Source organism: Netta rufina, assembly GCF_964035555.1.
Source record: "Netta rufina genome assembly, chromosome: 1".
Taxonomy (NCBI): domain Eukaryota; kingdom Metazoa; phylum Chordata; class Aves; order Anseriformes; family Anatidae; genus Netta; species Netta rufina.
The window spans coordinates 8638462-8659204 of NC_140123.1; the positions used below are offsets into that span (position 1 = coordinate 8638462).

Sequence of the window (20743 nt, forward strand, 5' to 3'; positions counted from 1 at the left end):
ACTCCATACTACATGGAGTAGAGAGGAACCTTACACAGAGCCCTGCTTTCCCCAGGAGCACTGCTACAGCAGCAGTGGACAGTTGTGTCTTTGCTTCCATTTGGTTCTGGTGGCACACAGGGACAAGCACAAGCACACAAGAGCCTCCTGGCTCTTCCACAGGCTCATGGACCTACACACTGCTTTTCAAAGAGTTTCTTTCCACCCCATGTGCAAGCACTGAAACACATACGTACTTTCACTCTTGCCCAGTGATGTTTTGTTCTCAGCTGTTTCCAGTTGGCAGAGGTGCTTTTGCAACCCACATGAGATCCAAACTGAGCTGTTTTAACCCATTTGGACCACGCGTCCTTCTTCTGTCAGGGGAAAAAAGAACATGCAACAGCAGCATAGCCAATCCAGGAAACAAACTCAACAAAAACATGAGGGCTGCCAGGAATACCTTAGTTATCCACAGAGGTTAAAATTTTATTTTGATATAAAAATTAAATAGCAAAGGTTTTTTGTTTGTTTTTGTTTTGTTTTGTTTTTTTTACAGTGATAAATTAGAAATTTACAGTACATACATCAGAGCAGATATATTTTCTATACACCCCAAAATAATCAGTGTCTATTTCCTTAGAAGCTCAGAGAAAGGAGCTAACCTGTCTGTTCAATGCAGGAGCCAGGCTTGTACCTCTCTGAGAGATGCTTCAGAAACGTGCTGTGAAAAAGCCATACGCTGGGGTGGGAGAGACGGGCAGACAGAGCTGGAGGGAGCAGGGCCCATGCCAGGAAGGTAACCGCCGAAAGGTTTCTCGTTGTATAACCACAGCAACTGCACTTCCGAGAGAGGATTAGTCACACATTTTTTGGCTTTAAATTCATAACAATGCTGAAATGAGAGAATGGACGAGTTGCAGATACCCACTCTCCGTGACTGCTGGGTTTTGGGCTGTCTGCTGTGACTTCCCCTTCAGACATCCCCAGAGCAGAGAAAGGTGAATGCAGATGGATGGGTACATTCACAGAACGGTTTTGTCACTGCAAGAGCTGGCACAGTGCCCCTGAGAGCTTGGGGAAGATGCTCCTTCAGGAACAGCTACTGGTGTCTCTCCCCACCCCACCTCCTACCCATGGCATTTGAGTGCCTCACACTTTACAGGTCCTCAACTGCCACAGGGCTACACAGTGCTGTCCTCAACAAACTCACTTCCAGTGTCTCGAATCACCAGGGACATCCGTCTGTCACAGTCCACAGCGCCGCAGTCAGAGATGCAAGGATCTGGTAACAGGAGTGCTACTTAACATTCACTTCTGTGTACACAACACAGTTAAAAAAGCTGTTTGTTGAATCAGTCAGGTCAAGCAGGAGTTGTATCAGCCAGGAAAGTATCCAAGGCGCTTCAGATTGAAGGACACTTGAATGAACGTGACACCTTGGCACAGGCCAAGGCTAGGTTACAAGACAGGGCTCATACTGTGTCCTCACCCCTTGCAAGTCAAAATACAGCTGCTGGTTGTACATCCCTTGCTGGGTCAGCCGACAGATCACATCACGGAGAGTCTGAGCCATCTGAAGATTTCGTATTGCAGAACTCCTCGTCCACAGAGGAATAGCCAGATCCAAACACAACACTAATGGTGAGAGACTTTATAGAGAGGATCAAAAGGCTCAGCTGGTATGCAGCGCTGGCCAAGACAATGGTTGTGCATTGAGCAGAATGTGTCAAGTTGTCACTTGTTCTGCTAGAGAGGGAGCCTGACCACAAAGACTGCAATTAGGGTTTGTTTGGTTGATTGTTTGTTTTTTAAAATATGCTCTAGCACATGTTTCAACATTGACATTGAAACAATTCACACTTCTGGGACAGATTAGTGCTCACGGCCAGAGCTGGAATGAATTGTGGTTTGGGAAGCACATGGGGCACCTGTAGGAAAAGTGAGGACTATGCTAAAGCAGTGCATGTTCTCAGCTGCCCTCAAAAGTCATGGGAGTCAGGGTACTGGGGGGACGCTCAGCAGCCGAGCTGGTTCCACACAAATGAAGCAAAAATTTAGGGTACACAGATAAAACTGAAGGTCCTTCAAAGGGACAGCACATCAAACCAGTGTTCTCTTCAGTACTTGCAGGCTGTCACTGTTTGCATCACTTTTCTTAACAGTCAAACCAGCCCAGACACAAGGCTCAAGCTCCCCACAAGCACAAGCCATTGCCTCCACATTTAAAAGACTGAGACAACTTGAAAGCTGCTGTGAAACAACATTATTCATCAAGAAGTTGGACCTCTTCTCCTTGGATCCCTTTAGAAAGTTGACAATGTTTCTATAATTCCTGAGGAGTGAATGCCTGCTCGCATCCTGTATGCATCGATATGTTAAGGAAAAAAAAAGAGTTTCTCCATAGCTGTCAGTGAGCAACTGGAGCCTCGTTCTAAGGCAGTCAGCTGTACTGCGATGTCATGGACTGAGAATGTTCTTTTAATTGTAACTGACACACATAATTATACAACTGAGCTGTGTGAACATGAGGTTGCCAAGGAACTCAACATTTTGCTTCTCCCAGACTGGCGTCTGCAGAGATACCATCGCACCGAATGAAATATATTAAGACTTAATTGCTTCATGCAATGGGTCTCCAGAGAGCCAGATAAGTTTACTTGGAGAAAACTGACATTGTTCTGAAGAGACCCTCAACTCATTTTTCTCTTTCCTGTAGGAAGGAGCACTACAACGTAAGACTTTATTTAAAGCTATTAGACGCAGCAGAATAAAGTAGTCAGCTGGAAATTGCAGGAGCACCTGAAGGAACGGGAGCAGAGGCAGGCGGACAATGCTAAGTGATGCATAACAGCACGCACAGTTTCCAAGCTTCCACATATTCCTCTACTTCTGACAATGACCTTGAGTAAAGCTTTTTTAAAAACATATGAAATATTGACAGAATCATGTAATACTTCAGGTTGGAAGGGACCTAGGGAGGTCCAAATTCCTGAACGAAACACTCAGTTCAGACCAGGTTACAGACAGTAAAGAGGAGTCAAAATTATTATTAGACCATCAGATGACTTAAGAGTCATCCTCACTAATACCTCACTAAATCCTTCTTAGTTTGGGTAATTCCCAGACTTGGAAAGTCTGCTTAATTATTTGTCGGAGGACCTGATCCTTGGCTGACTCGTGCAGCACACGGGAGCAACAGAATTCCCCAGAGTGTAGAGACACAACCCTCAGTGAGCACTTCCTTCTCAATGCTGAACTCGTAAAGAAGACAACTAATTGTGGTTCTGGGTGCTCCATCTCTGGTAACTGGCCCCTAAATCAGCACAGAACTTGGACCCAGACTGCCTTTCCTCCACCAGCTGTAAGACAATATAACACAAGACAATATCCCACAGCTGTGGTCTACAGTTCCACTGCTTCTAAAGACATCAGAATATTGCATCCTACTTTATAAAAAAAGGAAGATAATGTGTTTGGATATTTCACAGCTTTTAAAGCCTCCCTGGGCTTTCCTATTTTGGGCAGCATGGTTTATGGCTATTGTATTTGCAGCATGATTTTTTTGTTTGCTTATTCTTTAAGGCTTTTTTCTCCTTCCTCAAGAGACAATTTTGCTACTGTCTCCCCACTCTGCTCCCAGCATTTACACTGCAATGCTTATACACAATCAGTCCTTCAGGTGAGAGCAGTCAGACCATCACGGTGTCGTCCTTTTCTCATACCACAGTCTCGTTCCCTTTCCCAGGTTTCACCCAACCGTCTGCTCTCTTCTCCCGTTTCACTTTCCCTGAGTTCACCAGTCTGTTCGAGCACTTCTGCCACGTGTGCAGAGTTTTGGCTGACCAGATCCACATACCTGAAGTGATACCCACCAGGAGGGACATGAAGATTTTGAGCATCTCCACGGCCATATTGGAATCATCTGCCGAATAGCGGAAAATGGCCCAGTTGGAGATTTCATAGAAATAACAGGCAATGACACACGTTGCTGGGACGGTGTACAGCACTGAGAAGACACCGATTTTAACCATCAGTCTTTCTAGTTTGTCAGTTTTAGTTCCATCTTTCTGAAGATTAGACCTGATTTTAAATAAGGCCACTAACCCAGCTGCAATGAATAAAGTTCCAATAACCAGGTAGGTAAAAAGTGGAGCAACAACAAAGCCCGTCAGCGCATCCAGGTTCTGGTTCCCAACGTAGCACAGGCCAGTGAGCTCGTCTGCATCTACCAGTCTCATAATCAAAATGACAATGGTCTTCACTGCAGGGATAGCCCAGGCTGCAATGTGGAAATACGAACTGTGCATTTCTATAGCCTCATGGCCCCACTTGAGTCCTGCGGCCAGAAACCACGTCAATGTCAGAATAACCCACCAGATGGAGCTAGCCATCCCGAAAAAGTACATCAGCAAGAAAATTATAGCACATCCTGTGTTCTTAAGACCTTCTTGGATAAGAACAGGTTCTGCTGCCTCTTCAAAATCACAGGATATCCTTTCCCGGCCCACAGTTAGCCTCACAATATAAGCAATGCTATAAATATTGTAGCACATGCTCAAAAATATGATTGGGCGCTCCGGGTAGGAAAATCTGGATGAATCAATCAGGAAGGTCAGGACTGTGAACGCAGTTGATATGAAGCAAAGACTAGCCCACACGGCCATCCAGATATCTGTGAATTCCTTTGCTGACCTGCTGTAGAGCCCAGCATCGTAGCCACACTTGAGGACACAGTTCAGGCTCCTCTTGACCCAGATGTACTGATCGGAATTGGATCCCATGCTGTGGCACTCTTCTCCGGGCTGCAAGGATGTCTTGCTATGAAGGGGAACCTCTTCATCTCCCGGACCCTCCATGCACATGTGGTTGTGATCATTCTGGGGTGGGAATTTGCTGCAGTTCAGGCTGTCCGGCCAGGCAAATCCAAATTCTTTTAAAACAGGTTCACATCTTCTTTTGACAGAGAGGCACATGCCACCACAGGGACCTATAGGGATGTTAATCTTCTCTGTGCACATCGGGACATAGACTGAACAAAGGAAGAACTGGAAGAGAGAAACAGAAATTGCAAGCGTGTTAGGAGAAAATTCAACAGGTCAAAACATAACAAGTTTTCCTTTTTGCCTTTTTAGCAGTAATTTTTGGTCCCTTGCCTTAAAAAACAGGAAGCAGTATAAAACAAATAAACCAAGAACAATAAAAACTTAGGAGAAAAAACCCTAAAAATGCTGCCTTCTTTCAGTTCAAGTGTGGTCCGAAGCCAAAGCCTGAACGTTTCACTCCCCAGATTAGCCCCATGCAAATTTAGCCCATCACTTTCAATAAAGCGAGTGGGATTTAGCCAGATGTAAACCTCAAGGGTGCAATTTAGGAAAGAAGAAAAAAAAAAAAGTATATTTTAAAGCGGTTTAAACAAATACATATTTTTGTTCAAGGCACTGCCTGGATATCACGGCTAGCAAACAAACAGAAGGAAAGGCATTTACTGAATCACTTGGGTTTGTGATCCTCCTGGAAGAACGCGCTTCTCTTTCACCATCGGGCCACCGACGGGTTCGCACCGGCCATAAAACACTGCCGCTCGCTCAGCTTTGGAAACATGGCGATTTTGGGGGGCTCTAGCCACACCGGGGGGCTTCAGGGATTTGGGGACCCGGGGTCCAAGCTGGCTGCTGCCGTGGGGGTGTCCCTGCGGGCTGGGCACGGCAGGACCCCTTTTTTCGCCCCTTAGGAAGCCCACACAGCGCTGCCTTGTGCTGCAGCCCGCTCCCTCCAGGCTTTGCAGCGGGGGACATGGGGGAAATGTCAGCGCAACGCCCGGCTCCCGGTTCTGGAGAAGGGGGTTTGGGGAAGAGATTTGGGGTTTTTTGAGGGGTTGGGACCCACCTGGAGCTGGCTGGAGCAGCCGTACTGGATGAGGGGGGTGAAGGTGGTGAGCTGCAGCTCGGCGTCCGCCTGCAGCTCGTGGCCCACCAGGTTGGGCATCTTGGTGACATTGTAGCCCAGGTTCTGGCACATGGCGATGCGGATGGCGTCGCAGCGCCGCTCCTCCTCGTCGCCGAAGCCCCGCGTCCCGCCGAGCTGCAGGGCCAGCAGCAGGGCCAGCAGCCGCCCGGCCGCCCCCCTGCCACCACCACAGCACCGTGCCATGGCCGAGACCCCCCCCCCCCCCGGCCCCCCACCTGCCCCCGGCCCCGGCTCCGGCCCCGGCCGCGCCGTGCCGCCCGGGCCGGCTCCAACGGGGAGGGGCCGGGGGCGGCTCTGCTCTTAAACCGCCGCGCCGAGAAACTGCCCAGGGGAGGGGACGGCGCCTCCCCGAGCCCCGGCCTCCTCCCAGCCTCCCGGGGCGGGCACAGCCACAGCCCCGGCCCGGGGGGAGAGCCCCGCTGGGTGCCCTCCGGAGCCCCCCCCGTAGCCACCCCGTAGCCCCTCGGCCCTGTGGAGCCTCAGGAGTTTTCCCCCTCCTTCATGCGCGGCGACCCCGCTGTGAGCAGCGAACGGCCCTGCCATGCCTCCCCCCGGGCTTGGTGACCCGGGGATGGGTCCCCGATGTCCCCACACCGGTGGAGGGCAGCGGCAGGGCCTGAGAGGGGCACCCCGAGGTGCCCAGGCTCAGGCCTGGCTCCCCAGGGGCAGGCTGGGCTGAGCCATCAGCCTCCTCTCCCTCCTCTCCTTCCTCGCCCTCGCCAGACCACAGGGCAGGTCTCTAAGCTGCCACTTTTTCTCCCAACACCTCCTCCACCCGTAAATCTGGTCACATCTGGGTGGTGGTGGACCTTCACGGGGAGAGAGAAACCTAGGGTGCCTCTCCAAGCACCTCCTGATGTTGGTATATCTCTCCTAAACACATACAGATGTAGAGTTTGAGTACCTCTCCTAAACACACAAGGATGTAGGGTTTGTGTATCTCTCCTAAGCATGTATGGATGTAGGGTTTGTGAACCTCTCCTAAACACATACGGATGTAGGATTTATATACCTCTCCTAAACACATATGGGTGTAGGGTTTGTCTACCTCTCCTAAGTACAGATATTCATGAATTTTGAAGGGAAATTGAGCAGAGCCGTAGGGTGTCCCCTGGATTAAGAGCGGACACATGAGGCTCACACTTCAATTCACTCAGTGTTGTTTACACCTGTAATAAAATCTGGTTGGGCTGGTTGTGCCTTTAGCAAAAATATGTCATCTATTAATGAAATTGTTTGTAAAGCGCTTTGAAAATGTTTGTAAAGCCCCGGTTAAACGACCTCTGGCTGGCTGTGTGTGTGTGTGTACAGTGTGTGACGTGTGGGTGTCCTGAGCACGGCCATCGCCAAGAGCCGTGCATCCATATGCGTGTGGCTGTGCTGCAATGAGTGGTCTCCTTCTAGCATGAGGTGTTTTAACCAAGGTTTCATGAGCACAGGTATTTACAAAGCTCTCATCACCGTGATAGTTTATAACCAGTTCTAATAAACAATGACTGCAGTCTTACAAAATCCTCGTGAGGCAGACAAGTCATATTATCTTAACTTTTTAAACACAGAGGCAGACAGTGCTGCAGTCCCAAGGTCGTGCAAGGAGGCTACGATGCAGTCAGCAGCTCAGCCCGTATCTGATGAGGTCCATATTTACTCATAAGCGTTGCCTTCTGTGACTAGCAGCGCTCCACTGCTAATCTCGGTCAGCGATAATGCTGTGAATGCACACAGTGTGCTGCAAATGTCCGCCAAGCTGTTCCCAGCCCCACCAAGTTTATGATCTGAATCAGACGGGGAACGGGTGCTGGACATTCTGCAGTTCATACAGGCAAACACTCAAAAAAAAAAAATCCTGTGAGAGACTCTGCCTCCTGCTTTTTTGTTTTGGTTTGGTATGTTCTGTTTTGGTCCAAATTATGTAGGAAAGACGACTGGAGGGAGGAGGATCATGGTGACCTTAAAACTATGAATCTTCATCTTACTATATGAAAAGCCTTTTCATTTGCAGTCTTCTGCAGCAATTAGGCACTGAAGCAGCGTTGGCTGCTACCAGCGTAGACCCTTGCCTAATTCCCATGGAACAATTTGCCTGCTACCTATTCCTCTGCCAGTGGGCCTGGTCCTTTGACTCAGAAGAGGGACAGGGGGACATTTTAAAGCTGCAGTGGGACACAAGTATCGTTTTAGAAAAAGAACCATCATGTGCCCCCTCCAAAAAGAAATAACTACCACTATTGCTGTTTCTTTGGGAACACAAAATAAATATTAGAAAGTGCTTTGCTGTTATATTTGCTTTGGAAAGTCTTTTAGATAATGGGAATTAGTTTTCAAAACAAGAGCACTGGCAAATCATACCAGCGGTCTGAGTTGGAAAAAATGGCAATTGCCCTGCTTTGAACCTTATGCACATATTAACAGTGATTAAATGTCACCATGATAAGCATGTACATAACAGTTTCTTTAAACAGATCAAAGTAAGAAACCTCCTGGATAGTGGGTTTATAGATTCTTAGATTGCTGGATAGTTGTGAGATTCTGGCCTGAATCCTGTACAGCACAAGCCGTGTTAGTTCCTTGTTTATTGTTTGAATTACAGAATATCTTTTTTCTTATTAAATCTGATTTTGAGATTGCCTTCATTAAAGCATCAGCAACTACCTTTCTACAAAGCTCTAAGCATCATTTATTGTGGCCACCAATAATTATATTGGTTTTCTAGTCTGAGTTATCTTCATCTCTGACTTTTGTTATATCTTTACCAACCAGGTTGAGAAGTCGTTACGAAGATTAGCCCTGTAGGTAATGTCAGCTTGTTATTAAGTCACCCCTTGGCCTTTTTGCAGTAAGCAAAATAGATTGAACTTCCCGAGTTTCTTACTGTAAGGCATCTTTTCCAAAGCCTTGACCATTCTTTTTATTTTAAAGGAGTGAGATTTGAGCCTGCTGTTTGGAAAGCACTTTCAGCCCAAACCATCCTGCCTACCTTTAAGTCTTGAAGGAATTATCTGACTTAATTAGTGATTCTAAGCACCCTCGGTCCCTTTAGAGACAGCTAGGATAGGCAGACACTTGCAGAGGGCAACTCACATTATAGGAATTACATGAATATACAATCTTACTTATAATCTATTATCATGCTGCTATTACAATTTTCCTCTTAATTTTGTATATGTTTTTTGCACATTTATGAAAGTTGCAAACACATTTCTACCTTACAGAAATGATGCTCCCCATTATCTCTCGGACTCTTATAGCATCTTTTAGGAAATCTGAGAAGGTTTATAACTGGTTTATTCGGAACATTTTCGAAGCATCAGTGTTTTCCTGAACTGGTGTTAGAACATGGTTTGGCTTTCCAGTAGGAATGACACTGATGTCAAACATGCAGGTGAAATAACCCCTCCATTCCTGCACAAGACCATCCTGCTTATACATCCAAGGATGCTATCTACCCTTTTGACCACAGCCTTATGCTCAGAGCCACAACGGATGCCTTGTGGGCAGACCTGAGAAACCTCAGGCAGCCTGTTGATTTTTTTAATATGTGGATAGCATATTAGGATGTGATTTTCATAACCAAATTTGCATCTACTTATGGTCAGATGAATTTCAATCTAAAAACACCTCTGTCTGTCAACAGACAGTGAAGAGAACATGGGGTGACTAGCCCAGAAGTGAAAAGTGTCTGAGAGGTGTCTAATGCTGGATGAGAGCAGGTCTCTGCCTTTCTGTCAGTCTCCTGGGTCCATGACAGAGGGAATTGATATTGCCATCCCACAGGTTTCTTATAAAGTTCTTGGATACAAATTATCTAAACATGTACATTTTTAAAAATATGCAACTTTCAGAGCTGTTTTGGGACATCGTCTTTATGTTACCATTGAAATGGTAAGATTACATTAATGACATTAATTAATGTCAGTTCTGTCTAACGTGCCATATATGTTTTCCAAAATACAACAAAAATACATGTTGGATATGTCTGTCACCTGCATTGTTTATCGACAATTCTGCAAATTCCATTTAGTAACCTACTGGTACCATTTTTCTTTGTCTCGGTTTACATAAATTTCAGTTGTCTTTGACCACCTGTCCATTAATTGTCTCTTTTTGCTTATTTTATCACATTATTGTAATTCCTTTTGAATTTTTATTCATTCAAATCAATGTCTCTTCTTTGTTGTTGATGCTTTTCGTAACTTCATATATTTTTTAATTTATTAGAGATGTTTTCTTTAATTTTTCCATCTATAAAATCAGCTGATTTTCTTAATCAAGGGGCATTGCTTTCTTTGGTCAGTGATGGATTTTCAGTCATCCAGTAAAATATTTAAAATTGATTTCTAGTTATTATTCACATGCTTAACACAAATTTTCTCACCTACTTCTGTACTTTGTGAGGCTGACCTTTTTAAAGCAGGAAGTATATGTATTCCCTGATTTACATTTATTCTGCTGTATTTATTCACTGTAATCAGCATTTAAATTGTCCAGTAACAACACAAATTAAATGGTTTGTTTTGTCACTACACTTCAAGTGAACACAGCTCTATGTGACCTCTGGAAAAAAACACTGCAGTGAGCTGCATATGAATTTATGTGTCTTTACATGTATATGCAAATGCATACATATATCTATTTTTATATGATGGTATATTTATGTATAATATCAGTAGGAGTGCCAGAGAACGGGTGCAAGCCTAGCTGTATGCAGAAAGTTGTGCAGAGAGTCTCTTGATTCAGTGACGATGAATCAATCAACATCGATCTCAGTGGAGCAGAAGAATGTATCCCAGACCTTGAAATGAAGGATATAGGATGTACAGATTTACCTGCCACAGAGCACTGCAGCACCCTGATCCAGCTCCTGTCAGAGTTAGCAGTTGGGTTCACTGAGGGATGGTCTGGGTCCTAATCATATAGGGTGGAGTTTGTTCCCGATAAGAGATGCTTCATTTAGGTTTCTGCCTCTTGGTGTTTGCATGTGAGTCAGGGGGTTCATTTCTCTCTGCGGTCAAGGAAGATCCAGACAGTGCAATGCAGGACAGGTCTCCTACCACACTGCTAGTCTCTGTTTTCATGAAGAAAACATTCAGCCTGTAGCCCCCTTTAAGGTACTTCCATGCAGCTAAGCTCTGACACATACGTACCATATCTGGATTCACATGTGTAATTCCTTGCATGCCAGCGTGGGTCAGCAATTGCTCCATGACCCCTGAAAGTCAATAATATTAACTCGGTCTGCACACAGAATTCAGGCTTTGTTTTTGTAGCATTGTAAACAGGAAATTTCAGTGCTACTTGATATACACCATTTCAAATAATCATTTGCATTTAGCTATCATCAAAATGTGTGCCAGTGCAAGAGGATTTCTGAGGTTACTTGTGCAGTCAGAAATCTAAAATGCACACCTGTATCACACACAGCATGCAGTGGAGCACCTGAGAGCAAAGGTGGCTGGAACTTTCATAGGTGAAAGATGCTCATATACGGGCCACTTTATCCTTGTGCTAGTATTTTTCACACAGGTGCTTCTCTTTCTTGGCTTAAAAATACCTTTAACTCATTTTTTGTTGGTTTTAACAGTTTTCCCAATGCCAATTTCCTCCAATAATTAAGGGATTCATGCATGTCCTCAGCCAGATTAGCAGAACAGACAAGAAGTTACTTGGCAAAGACATTTGCAGGATCTGGTATGACAAAAAATGTTTTGACAATGATTTTTTTCAGAGTGTAGCTACATATATAAAATGCTGTGCTAAAACACAAAAACAAACAAAACAACCAGCCTCTTCCTTTGCATGATTTTACCAAACTTCCCAGGAAAGCTGTGCTGCAGAGATACAGTATGCCAAATTTCAAGAAAATCTGTTCATTCTGGGAAAATCAGTGGACTGTGGTTTGAACGTCAGACCCATGGTGGAGGCAGAATTCAGCCCGCACTTTGGAACCAGTGCTGCTGCCTCCCAAAATGTCTTTCAGTTTGAACCACTGCTCATATTTGCTTCCATAGTGCTCAGAGATTTGCATTTTGGCTTGAAATTTCCCATACTTGATCTTGGTCCAAGGGATTATTATTATTATTTTTTTTTTTTTTTCTGGAAAATGATAAACAGTTTTCTTCTCAGAAAATTGTTCAGAGGCCTTTTTTTCATGCTCAGATAACTCCAAAACAGCTTGGTTTTATAACTTCAGATTTGGCATGTGCAGAGTGCAATCCTGAAGGAGGAATGCACTTTTTGCCTTGTTTGAAGAAATTTCATTTCGCAATAGCAAATTAGTCCGAAACTTTGGAAATAATAGCCTGATCGTTCACAAGGCGTTATTTAACCATGGTGGAAAATGACAGACTGAGCTCTATTTCTCCGAGAGGTCACGAGTCTTGCTTTATAAATACAGCTTAGTTTCCTTTTTGCAGAGTCATCTGTCCTACTAAATCTTTCTGTGTCCTGTTTTGCCTTAACTCTGTTGCAGCATCAGAGGTTATTTCCGCTACATTTGCTCTCCATGAGCTACACTGTACTTGGCTCTCCATGGCATTTTCTGTGTCCTGTAAGGTAAGCTGAGCTGGACAGGATTTCAGAAGCAATCTTTCTGCCTCCCCTCGGTGCCTAGCATGCCATGCTGAGCTCCATTACTGCTCCCCACACACTCAGGGTACACCCAGTCCTGGTCCAGCAAGACAGTTTTCACTCACATCACACAAAATTTCCTTTTGGACATAGGTGCTACAGATACTTTGGAAGCATCATAGTGCACTTTCGCTTCAGATGAATTACTCAAGAAGTAACTAATAACCCTTTACATGTGAGGAGACTTTGGAAGTTAAGTTAGGCTGAGATATAAATCCCTCAAAATAGGAGCTCAGAAAGCAGATTTGCTGATACGCTTCAGCTGGTTTGCACTGCTCCAGTGATAGAGCAACAAGCTGGTTGAATCAATCAGTTCTTGCAGGCTTAAGGTTGTTCTGTGTCACTGGAGCAGCACAGAGCCGTGAAGCATGCTGATGGATCTGGCCACAAATCTTAAAATGCGCTATTTTTCCCATTAAAAACCCCGTGTGAGCTGATATGCTGTGTTTAATTACATAACAGCAAGTATTGACTTGCAGGGGCATGGCTGAAAAAAAAAACCTTCTTTGTATTATGTTAGGCAGGCAGTGGGTCATCCTCCTGGGAAAGAAATTTAACATCTGCCAGGAGTTGAAGTTGGTTAGATTCATGCTGCTTTTGTGGAGTTTGTGAATACACAAAGGGCGACTGGATACAACATTGAAATCTGCCCCCTTGCTGATAGCGGCTGTTGGCACGACTCTCACAAAGAGCACTTTGCGCGCCAGCAAAGTGGCACTAAGTTGTACACACAGCTACATGCGGGTCCTGTTAAAATCACAGAGAAGTTTAAACAGGCAACAATATGCAGCTCTTCCAGCTCTAGCAGGACTGCCCAGTTTACAGTGGCACTGGTCTCTACTTTGTGGGCCATTTAAAATATAGCTGTTGAGTGCTAATTATTTCCAAATTCCAGTCTCCCCAGTAATTCTTCTAAGTATTGGATTTTGTAGAATCACAGAATGGTTTGGGTTGGAAGGGATCTTAAAGCCCATCCAGTTCTAGCCCCCTGCCATGGGCAAGGAAACACTTCTCACTAGACCAGGTTGCTCAAAGCCCCATCCAGCCTGGCCTTGAACACCTCCAGGGATGGGGCATCCACAGCTCCTCTGGGCAGCCTGTGCCAGGGCCTCACCGCCCTCTGAATAAAGAATTTCTTCCAAATATTTAATCTGTCTCAGGTCTTTTAATTTAAAGCCATCCCCCCTTGTCCTATCCCTACACCCCCTGACAAAGAGTCCCTCCCCAGCTTTCCTGTAGCCCCCTTTAGGTACTGGCAGGCTGCTGTGAGGTTTCCCTGGGGCCTTCTCTTCTCCAGGGTGAACAACCCCAACTCCCTCAGCCTGTCTTCGCAGGAGAGGTGTTCCAGCCCTCTGACCATCCTCGTGGCCCTCCTCTGGATTTGTTCTAATTCTTCCATGTCCTTCTTGTGCTGGGGGCCCCAGAGCTGAACACAGGGCTCCAGGTGTGGTCTCATGAGAGCAGAGCAGAGGGGACAATCCCCTCCCTTGCCCTGCTGGCCATGCTGCTTTTGATGCAGCCCAGGATACAGCTGGCTTTCTGGGCTGCAAGCGCACATTGCCAGCTCATGTCGAGCTTCTCACCCACCAATACCCCCAGATCCTTCTCATCAGGGCTGCTCTCAACTTATTCCCTGCCCAGCCTGTATTTGGGTTTGCGATTGCCCCAGCCCAGGTGCAGGACCTTGCACTTGGCCTTGATCTCTTTTTAAACAGTCACAGTATACACTCAGTTTAAGAGTTGGTATAGTTATTTTATTTAAGCATGTGATTTTTTTTTCTGATATATTTATACAGATAGTCTTTAGCAGAAGTTATCTGCTTTATTCTGTTCCCTTTTCCAGTACAGTTTATCCCTTTACCTCACACAAACAGAGCTGCTGTTCTATAAACCATTTGTAAATGACATTTGGTTTTCACTACCTATTCCTATATAGGTGAAGGCAAATACATAAGGTTCATTCCTGACCGTGAGAAGGACTGGTTTGGCAAGTCTTTGGCAAACAGACTTCTTAATTTCTATCTGAGTTGGCAAATTAATCACATGGATTGCTGTTACATGCACTTGAGGACCTTTAAAATTAGCCTGAACACAAATAATGACCTTCAATCTTGTCCAGAAGCTTTGCTGCCTTTTTGTATTTACCTTGTATTCATTGCCTGTGTACAGGTGACTACACAGGGTGCAAAGCAATTCGGAAATGGACCTACAAATCATATCTGTCCCTGCAAGCAGCTCTTCATCTGTCCGAAGCAGCAATTCCATGACCATTTTCTGACCTGAAACATCATTCCTATGGACCCACCCTGCTCCATGTGCATTTCTGCTGTTCCTCTGACTCCTCGGCAGGGACGGTGCAGGTACTAACTGTCAAAAAACTAACTGAACAAAATAAAATAAATAGTCTTGTGATGACGAGGAGGGGTGGTGTGACCACAAAGGAAAACAGATCAGCTTAGATTGGCTTCAACTGTCAAGGAGCCGCACCCTTATTCTTTTCTACTAGTGCTGATCACTAAGGCATTTTAGCATGGTACAGAGGTTTTGTTATCAATGGAACAAATACAGAATTTTATTTTTTATTATTACTGGATGAAGCATTTCAGGATATAGTGATCTTTCATTCTTGGGCAGTGTAATTTATATTTGGACTCTGACAATTCATCTTGTTCCCAATAGACATATAGATGAAGTTAGAAAATAACTAGGGTTTATGTGAATTCCGTTTTTCTCAGGCATTTTTTATTCCTCAGAGAGACTTCCATGGGGCCAAATTACCATGAAAACTAGAATACCATGATATTTCAGTTCCGTATGGTAAAAGTTCATGTCATTCATTATTGTTGACACTGTACAGATATCCTTGGGGAGCTATGAAAAATATAAAAAGAAAACTCCCCAAAAAACATGCATTAAAAAAATCTGGGGGAGCTGCCATTTAACTCAAATGCTCCCTGAGCAAACTGAAGCCGATTATCTCCCAAATAGAAAAAAAGGCTCTGTGCTGCCCCACAGCCTGCCTCTTCTTCCTATGCATCTGATGTGGCTGTTGTGAAGCCAAGGTTGAGTTCATTTGTTATTAATTTTTTTGGTAGATAAGTTTGCCACTGAATCCCATGGACTCAAGGCCACGAGAGAGCCCAGTTCAGATCTACCGAGGCTGCACTGGAAGTGCTCCACTCTCCCTCGACTCTCAGATGCTTAGGATGTGTGTCTCATTCCTTAGCTTCTCAAGTCTCTGGGTAAAGTTAAGAGAAATTAACATGGGCTGAAGAGTAATAAGAAAGTGGAGAACTGAGGGATTTTTTTTTTTTTTTTTAATGCAAGAATCCTTGGGCAACAATGCAGCACTGCAGGATAAAAAACTTAATTTCAGCCCAGCTAGAGGGTCTTTTTAATATCTTGGACATAAGAATCACACATAAAGTGTAATGCCATGCTGCTGCAGCCTCAGAATTATGAAGGATGAATTGGGTCCCAAGTCCGTGATTTCAGTGAGTAAAGAGCCAGCATTTCAAGCAATCATTTGTTAAGCAGACACATGGGACAAAAGAACTTTCAAAAGTCCTCCTAGAAAGTGGTACTGGTAAGAGATGGCCTTGAGGCAGAACATGTTTTTATTCAGCTAGAACAAACTGAGATGCTGTGTGTTAAAGGAGGTTTGTTCTGAGACCATGAGCTTCTGCTGAGCTGTACTATAAACCTGTTTATCTCTTTTTATTTTTTAAATCATTAATAATTATAGCTCCTTTGCACAATAGTAAAAACCATATATTCTTTCAAAGTGTGCTATTTTGTTTACTTAAAATTTCTCATCATCTGAAAATGTAATTTTCTTTACTTTCTATTGCTAAGTGCAATTTTTCTCCCAGAACAGAGATGGATGCAGTTCAGTGGGAGTGGGGATGCTGGGAGGAGGTATAATTTCTTGGATTGTCATGATTACTCATGTAAAGTCTGATGAAGTTCTGGTATGAGGGAACTTTGTTGAAATATATCATTTGGGTTAATGCTGCTTCATGATGCTGAGACATAAAGTGCTCCACCGTGGACATAGGTCATTTACCATGCTTTATTATTAGGTGCAGTAATATTATGGCAGCCAGGACTGTATCAGTTCTCTCCCTGGGTTTTTGACAGAAGTGAGATCTGTATAAAATTGCATTGCATCTCTTCTCCCACAAATACCAAGAAAAAATCTCTTATATTTTATAAATAGGATGTAAAAGGAAGGTACTTTCCTCGTGTGGGTGGGGAATGTAAAACAATACCATGTCTGACCAGTCACCTCATCTCTATGCACATGCATATGCACATGCATACTGAACTCTGGCCAACACAGTAAGTTTTCTGCTCCCTATCTTCAAAGTCTTCCAGTGCTAAAAAACACTATAAAAATATCAAGAGAAGCTTCCTTACAGTGGCATATGTCAGACTGTAAAAGGAACTCACCTGGTGAACAGTGAAAACCCTATCATTTATGTTATAAACAATAGTAATTCTTAACATGATGTGCACAAAGCTGGACAAATATTTGACATTCAAATATTTAAATGATCTACAAACATGGCTTTGAGATGTTACTGCTACACAGAGGCATGGGTGGCTTTCTAGGCTTAGCCAACCCCAAAGAGCAAAACCAATCCCAAGAAAGAATTTACACTCAAGCTCTTGTCTTCTAGCTAGGTACTCAGGTACAAAGATGACACCAAGAGCCTTTATTTACAACTTGACAAAACACTGAAGACTATTGTCTGGAAGATAATATTGGGAGGGAGAGAGAAATAACCTGTTTAAAATAGCCTTTAACAAGGGGATTTTTTAAAAGAGGCACCAAGTTAGGTGTCCAGCCTGCACTGAAACCCAATGGGATTTGAGCAACTCTCACGGGTTTCTCTGAAAATCCTAATTTTCAAATGCTAGATTTTTATCTTGGCTATGCCAGAGTTACAAGGAGGGAAGTCTCAGCAGGAGACTTCTGCAAATGAGATCAGAACTCAACCATAAAACGCTGACAAAGTCATCTGGAGCATAGAGCTGTGCTCGGTGACGAGTCTACCATTTCATTATTTTTGTGCTTATTGCATTTTTCCATGTGTCACTTTTGTTTTATCTGCACTTTGCATTTTGATTTGTATTTCATTATAATTTACTTGCATTTGATAGTTCTCAGTCTATTTACAGAGAACAAAAGAACGCACAAGGCAGAACAGTAGAATAATAGTGTTTATTTTCACAAGTTTGGAACGATCAAATAACTCACAAGTCACAAAGTGGAACCATGCCTGAGGTAGGTTAGGTCATCCTGAGTGTGTGGAAACAAGCAGAAATATCCCATTCTTCACTATTGTTTATTATATTTATGCCACTTGGGAGTTTTAACAATACCACATATATAAAACATTTGTTCTTGCTTTCTGTGCTGTTCAGAGTTTTCTCAAGGATCTTTGGTGCTTTTTTCATAGGAACACAGCGATGTTGCTATGCTTTAGTGACTTTCTCAACTGATTTAGCAGAAATGTAAGAAACGGCCCCTAGGAAAGAGCCAGGAGTGCTGAAAAGGAGGTTTTATTCTCTGAATGCTTCTGTGTTTAAAGACGGTTCTTTTGAGAATTTTAACTGGCTTATTTCAACTTCTCCATTCTTTTTCACGTGCGTTCAAAGCTCAGCCCAGCAGAGAGAAACCAAAAGCAGAGTCTGCCGGTGTGATCAGCAGCTTTGCAGTCCCAACAAATCCACGACCGATTTTGATAATTTTCGTACTGTTTTTGGTTTTGACAAGAGGTCCAAACACGGATGTCTAAAGCCACATCTACTGGTCTAAATCCAGTATTCGAAAAGCTAATAGTAATCATGGGAGCACTGCTTCCTTCATTTGCAGTTTGAAGAACTTTCAAGAAGCCTCACAGCAAAGGGTGACTGAAAATAAAGGCAAAGGGGGCAGCTTGCCTCAAAGAGTCTCCTCCAAGCCACTCACCTGGCTCACCATTTTGGATGTGCAGAGTCCTGCTGAAGGTCAATGCAGTTTATCAACCCAGCCTTGCAGGATAACCTAAAATCGCAGCCAGTTTTCTTGGAAATACAAACCTGCAACATGCGGTGATTCAACAGCTGCTGCTTAGGCAGTTGATTTTTACTGCTGAGATGTCTGAGAGCTGGCAGCAGGAGCGATCAGAGTCCTAAGGCTATTTCAACATGAGCAGTTGAAAATTAAGTCACTGAAATTTACTGTTCATTATTCCTCTGGAAAACTCAGGATTAAATTGAAAGACTTTTCAAAAGTGCTGGGTTCCTAGAAACTATCACTACTTTTCAAAGGAGCTGTTGGCTGCTCAGTTGCTTTAGAATAACTACATTTCATCTGTGGTCTTAGCAGCCCAACTTTATGGACTGACAGTTTTATTACAGAAACTTTAAGTCTGCTAGGACTTCAAACAGAGAAAAAATGACTCCTTCTGAGTCTTTTCTTAAGTTCATGGAGCTGTTCATGACTTTGAAAAAATTCCTGTGTTTGAAGCATAAATAATGTTGCAGTAATAACCTCAAATAAGATGGGAATGGGTGCAGAGGCAGAGCAAACAAAATGTTTTACTTAAGGATTTCATCATTCATTCCTGCCTCCTTTTTCTCTCCCACTTTGGGAAAGATGCTTTGCATCTACAGGGCTGAAGAGCACGGCCAGCGACTGGCTGCTACTCCCAAGGGCAAATGGTGATGACTGGTTTGTAGCTGCCCTACTTAGGTCCAGACCTCTCCATAGCATATTTGTCTCAGAACACATTCAAGAGGCCCCCAAAAGAGCTGGGCAGTAAATTAGCAATCAGGAAGCTCAGGCAATAGAGGTCCAGAGCTCTAGTTCACTGCTTGGACTTCAGGAGTGGAGACCCAACTAATGCTGCCTCTGAGTGTGTGAGCCCAGCCTGGTCTCTTCCTTCCCACTCACGTTTATAGAAAGGTGAGCACCATCTGCATGTTTGAAGGATGCTGCCCCCACCTGGCACGCAGAAATGGAGGACATGGAAGCTATGCAGGACAGGTCTTTCCTGACTGCTGAATTTGATAAACATCAAGAAGGGAGGATGATGGAGAAAGGAGAAGAGTTGCAGAGACAGCACTGGGATTGCAGAGAGCATGGGCAGACATACGTTTCAATAGCACGTGATTTTTCCACCATAAAAGATTTTTTTTTTTTTTTTCCAACCAGGTGGGGTAAAAATGGCTTGTAGAGGTTTTGGCCAAATGAAGGCAGAGATCCAACCTTTATTATCCAGATGAGGGAATTTCAAGCAGGCTGAGGCACTCGGAGGATGCGAGATGTGATCTTGCATTCCTTCCAGACCTACAGAAAGCACTTTCTTGGAAAGCAGCAAAGAAAGAGAGAAGCAGATGCTTCTTTGGGTCCCAGCTCCCGTTCCAGGATGCTCCTGGAACAGCCTCCACATGCACTGCCTCTCAGCAATCCCAGTGGCACAATTTAGTCTTTAACGACTCAATTTAGCCAATTCTGTCACCTGATTTAGAAAGAATAAATCACTGTCTCCAGGAACAGACGGAGAAATACATGTACAGTCAAAGCACAATTCTGCCGAAGCCAGTAGCGTGAATATAGCCCAGGATGTCATCTCTTGGGTCAGCCTGCAGGATCAGCGTGTTGAACGTTATGGTTTTGTTTTCTTGATGTAATGCTTGGTACCCCTGTAAGAAAGACTACAACATTTATGTCTGGAATCAGTCCAGATTTATATCAACTGGAGGACATTATTGTCTCTATTAAAATGTTCACATGGTATTATCCCACAACCCATCCCATATTTATTTTGGAAATCGTTACATCTGGAAAATGGGAAGACTTCCAGTTGATACTTTTACCTTGAAGTATCAGCAAACACAAGGGTATTTTGAGATTATTCCCTGCTAAAAAAAAAAAATGAGCAAGTAGCATTTATGACTGTAAGCCAAAAGAGAATCCCTCTTCAAATAATGCAAAATGGTTTAAGTTTACAGTTTTGGAGACAAGGGTGAAAAGTGCTTCTTGCTGGGTCCTTCAGGCCTGTCCTTTGGGGAAAGTAAAACCAGCTCAATGCCTGTCCTAGACAGGCATCTCAAGCATTAGGGAAATTATTTGTGTTGTAAGCTTGGGGTTTATCTACGAAGCTAATTATAGAGC

The 20743-nt window shown here is 43.9% G+C and overlaps 1 protein-coding gene across 1 annotated transcript; it reads right to left on the reverse strand.

Moving 5' to 3' along the window:
• Positions 1-438: 438 nt before the first annotated feature.
• Positions 439-6125, reverse strand: FZD4 (frizzled class receptor 4). Its single transcript, XM_084285259.1, has 2 exons — positions 5869-6125; positions 439-5027 (listed from the first exon to the last, which is right to left on the reverse strand). The coding sequence occupies exons 1-2, from the start codon at positions 5998-6000 to the stop codon at positions 3699-3701; spliced, it is 1461 nt and encodes a 486-aa protein (XP_084141385.1). The 5' UTR covers positions 6001-6125; the 3' UTR covers positions 439-3698.
• Positions 6126-20743: the final 14618 nt, after the last annotated feature.